The sequence below is a fragment of the Gastrolobium bilobum genome, unplaced genomic scaffold (genome assembly GCF_033153095.1).
Source record: "Gastrolobium bilobum isolate Gb01-03AN ecotype WA unplaced genomic scaffold, APGP_CSIRO_Gbil_v1 utg44712, whole genome shotgun sequence".
NCBI classification, from domain to species: Eukaryota; Viridiplantae; Streptophyta; class Magnoliopsida; order Fabales; family Fabaceae; genus Gastrolobium; species Gastrolobium bilobum.
In genome coordinates this window covers 175389-180463 of record NW_026895981.1, presented here as the reverse complement: position 1 = coordinate 180463, position 5075 = coordinate 175389, and the positions used below count along the sequence as shown (strand labels likewise).

At 33.0% G+C, this 5075-nt stretch overlaps 1 protein-coding gene across 1 annotated transcript; it reads right to left on the bottom strand.

The window, feature by feature from the left end:
- Nucleotides 1-294: 294 nt before the first annotated feature.
- On the bottom strand, nucleotides 295-2450 carry LOC133297104 (squamosa promoter-binding protein 1-like). The gene is made up of 2 exons (XM_061496169.1): nucleotides 2001-2450; nucleotides 295-924 (listed from the first exon to the last, which is right to left on the bottom strand). The coding sequence occupies exons 1-2, from the start codon at nucleotides 2345-2347 to the stop codon at nucleotides 696-698; spliced, it is 576 nt and encodes a 191-aa protein (XP_061352153.1). The 5' UTR covers nucleotides 2348-2450; the 3' UTR covers nucleotides 295-695.
- Between the last annotated feature and the right edge of the window lie 2625 nt (nucleotides 2451-5075).

The following is a 5075-nucleotide window of genomic DNA, read 5'->3' as shown; positions in this document are numbered from 1 at the left end:
TCTCTGGACAAAGCCACATTTAGGTGGGACTATACATATAGCTTGCGTGGTATTTGGCAGTTGATAGGGATACAAGTTAAGAAACAATCACTACTAGAAAAGTCTATTTTTTCAGACGGAAAAATTCCATAAAAATGGTAAAAATTCGGTCAAAATTCGTTTTCGACGGAAATCAGGCCGTCAAATTTCTCTTCATTAGATATGGCTGCACACAACACAGTAACTATCTAATTAAACAGTCATGGACTACTTCCCTTCATTAAGATCACAGACATACTAGTTAATTAAAGTGAACGAAGAACCCAAATTAGTTGCATGAATGACTGTAAATATAAGCAAAATGATTGAGAGAAAATTAGTTGATTTGCCACTTAAGATATCCAAAGTTCTGTAGCTAAAAGGTTCAGTCTCAAATCTCTGACCAAGATATATATCCACTAATCATCTTTCTCTAATTGATATGTAGCACAACACAAAGCATAATGGTGGCAAAGAATACTAAGCCATGTCAAGCATAACGATTAAGCATAAAATGGACATAAGTTCATAATTTCTACTGCTTCAGTGGAAACTGCAACACCAAGAAATGGATGTTGCCTTATTTCACCATATATAAGTGTGAAACAGGAATAGTTTAACAATACATCCCCAGGATGACAGAAGAGAGAGAGCAAGCTTCACAACCAAAGCATATCTCAACTTATCTGGAAACGTTTGTAAGCTGCATTTTCTTGGATTGTTGTCTGAATTCTCCCTCTATCATCAACTTGCCCACAAGCAATGTCCTTCAACTGAGGGCCTGTACCTTTTCGGCTTGAGCCTTCTGCTTGAGACTCAGAGTTCTTTCTTCTCCTTTCATTGTGTCCAGCCAAACGCCTGCGGCAACTTCTTTTTGTGTCATCAAATTCAGCTAACTCGTGGAATCTGCAACACAATTGTTAGTATAGATACATAAATAAAAATAGTATAAGCAAACGGTCCAATACATGACTTCACTAGTCAATTTTGACCAAAACAAAGAGGAAGGAAGAACGAACAAGATTATAGCTTAATTCAGATAACAGAACTAGTTTTATTTATTTATTTTGGAAAGATGGCAGGGCAGGACTCTGATTGCACTAAACACAGTGCACCTTCACATATGTCAAAATCAAATATAAACTTCAATATACAGTGAATGAAATAACACTCCAAATTTTTTATATTTGTATATGGATAATGGACCCATGCAGCATCATTCTTGGGTAGACATTAAAGCAATCACTGCACAAAGTTACAACACGAGTTTGATTAGAATTCCAACGTAATCAGAATCAAGTCAGTATCTTGATTATTAAACTCAATAGAATTAAAAAAGACAGATCCAAAAGCCTAAAGCCTATGCGACTTTAGGATCAAAATAGTCTAATTGTGGAGCCAGAAAATTTTAACAGAAGGGGTGAGGAAAGCAAAATTCACACATAAACTGAATAAAGGTGATGGCTGATTGTATTCAATTTTATCCTTACAAATTTTATTGTTTTTTACAAAGAAACTCTTTTCTATACTCAAACTCCTTACCTTTCCATCATCAAGAAGTAAAGAGCAGCCTTACCAATAACCCTCTAATAATGGTATAAAATAATAATATTAAGTTTCTTGTATAATGAGGAAAATAAACAGCAGATTCACAACAACAATTCGGAGAATTAGCAGGGTAATTCCAACGTTCACGAAACAAGAGAGAAGTGGTGTTGAAGTAAGCACACAAGCCCACAACTCAAATCAAGGACTTAAAATCCATTTTGACACCCAATTGAACTCAAATTCAAGTTGCATCCAATCTCTCCAAACTATCCAACTCTAACAGTGGAAATAACAATTTAATGTCAATCGAGTTTAAAGATCGTTCCTTTTATCATAAAAACGACCAAGTTTAGTAAGAAAAACAAAAAACAGAAACAAAACACAAATGGGGGGGAACAAGTTACAAAAACACACAAATTCGAACCTCCCCAAACCTGCTACATTGCTGACAAAAACGTTGTCGTAAACCACCAACAAGCACGACCTGAGCCTTGGCATGATATTCACAAACCTTGTGCCTCTTATGATACTGCTTTGCATCGTGAAGATCAGTGTTACACTTCTCCACTTGACAACACCTAATGCTGCTTCCTCCACCACCACCACCACCAGAGTCTTTCTTCCCAACACAAGCCACAACCACCCCTTTCTTCTTCTTATCATCTTCCAAGTAACCATTTTGTTCGTCAACACAATAATCCTCTATGGTCTCCCTCTTCTTCATAACCACCTCATCATCCCTCATCATCATCATCATCTTTGAGTACTCCAACTTGTCCATGAAGGAAAAAGAGAGATATATATGAATGGTTGCAACTTGGAAGCAAAGTTTGAGGGGTATATGAAGAGAAAAGGGGACAAAGAGACAGAGGAGTAGGAATAGTACTGGCACTGCGAAGGACCACAAGCTGCACCATTTTTTCTTCAACTCCCTTAAAAGCTTTGTTTTTTTCTGTTTAGTGGGTATTTCGGACAGTGAGGTATGTGAAAATGAAAGAAGTTGGATTGGGAAAGTGGTGGGACCCTGACAGTTGTAACCTACGAAGAGGAAGCGTTCATGTCCCTGTGTGGTTAGTTGAGGCACTACATGTTTTAATGGTGTATCATATGTTTGTAGCAGCAAAAAGGTAATGTCTGATAGAAAAACCCGGGATCCACATTCTTCTTTTTTAAAAAATAAAATAAAATGTAGCGTTAAAATAACTTCCGCTGTTTTAATTTTAACTATTTTATGGCGTAGATATTAATTGGGGAATATGACAACTCAACACACAAAAAATGAATAAGATTCGTTAAAAAAAAAAAATTGGATCTCATTCAATTTTTAAACTATCAATTTTACCCCTATCCCTATAAAAAATAATCACTACCAGAGACAGTCTATTATTGTGTTTCTATTGATGAAAATTTGGTAATGTAATGCTTTTCTTTTATCCAACTTCCCGGTAAATTATATATTAATTTATTATAATACTAAAGCAAATAATTAAATATAAATTACATATTCAAACCTTTAACTCATCAAATTATACACGACAACAATCAAAATGTCACATTATTCATAAAAAATTATCTGAATGTCACGGACTGAATTTTTTTTCTTCTAAAATACCACATCACCTAATTCATTACAACACATGTCAAGTTAGGTGTGGACACGTGGCAGCATATTCATGGTCACATAAGCCGCTGCACAGAGTAGCAAGATTACGTGGCAGACAGCTTCTGTCACACGACATAAAATGTTAGGCAGCTTGATGTATTACGTGTTTAACACATGTCAAACTTGCTATGCTGCATAGCATGTTACGTGGCCATACATGCTGTGTTGCATAGCATATTATGTGTAAGTAGACTAGCAATCCATCATTATTTTTGGTCTAATAAATTCACCACTTCCTTTCCCATTTCTTGCATCATTGTGGTCTAATAAATTATAGAATGATTTTAATTATTGAATTTTGTATTTTGAAATAAAATAATTTAAGGAAAATTAGTATTGGTTTGAATATTTTAGTTTTAAATAACTTATGTTAAAATAATTTAATTTAGGACCGTTAATTTAATTTAATTTATGTGTGTTAATTAATTTAATTTAATGTAGGAGTATTGATTAATTTAATTTACTTTTGTTTATGTTAAGTTAAATTATTTTTAACTGTTAAGTAATTTAATTTAATTTAATTTAAGAATATTAATGAATTAAATTAAATTTAGGTTTGTCAATTAATTTAGTTTAATTTTGTCTATATTAATTTAAATTATTATAGAAATATTAATTAATTATTTTTAGGAGTGTTAATTAATTTCATTTAATTTAGTTTATGTTAAGTTAAAATTGTTTTGAACTGTTAAGTGATTTAATTTAATTTAGGAGTGTTAATGAATAATATTAAATTTATGTGTGTTAATTAATTTAGTTTAATTTACTTTTATTATTTTAAATTATTTTAGAACTGTTAATTAATTACTTTTAGGAGTGGTGAATTTATTAGACCAAAAATGCTGGATCGTTGGGCTACTTACACATAACATGCTATGCAGCACAGCGTGTATGGCCACGTGTCAGAAAAGATAACACGTAGCATGTTATGCAACATAGCGAGTTTGACATGTGTCAGACATGTAACATGCCAAGCTGCCTTGCGTTTTATGTCGTGTGGCAGAAGCTGTCTGCCGTGTAATCTCACTGCACTGTGCAACAATTTACATGGCCATGAACTTACTGCCACATGTCACCTAACTCTCCAGGTGTTGTAGGGAGTTAGGTGATGTGGCATTTTGGGGGAAAAATTTTGATCCGTGGCATTCAGATAATTTTTTGTAAATAGTGTGGCATTTTGGTCGTTGTCCCAAACTATGTAGAATTTAACTTGAATTTAACTCTCTTTATTTTAACTCAATCGACTCATCATTTATTTGATTTTTTTTCTCTAGATTTTCTTGTTTTATTCGTTTTCAATTCGCTTCTAATTTATGTGTATTTGGTCATATCCTTGAGTGTAATGTTGGTGAATATTGTACATCAATATAGCAATCTACTCCTTGATATATTGGTATTTCTTTTAACATTTTAATTTTCTTTATTACCTATCTTTAGCTAGCATTTTTTTTCATTTTAATTTTTGAACCCAGAATAAAAATATATTTACATATAAATTGATTACTTAAATAAATTTTAATTTTATTTAATAAATTTAATATATTAATATATTTATCAAACTCAAGTCAAGTTAGTAAAATCGCCTTAGAATGTCTTATGGAGGCGGTAGACATAACCACAACATAACACATTTTGGAGGCGATTAATATAATCGCCGCAGAATATCTGTCGGAGGCAATTATATCCTTTGGAGGCGATAATTCCAGTGGTTCATGAGAACCACTTCAGATTATCTCTCGACGGTGTTAACGGTGATGGTTCACAAGCCTCCAAGGGAAGTAATTAACTAGAGGCGGTTTTATCCTCGACAATATCCTAAATAATCGTCTCTAAATATCAATTTTCT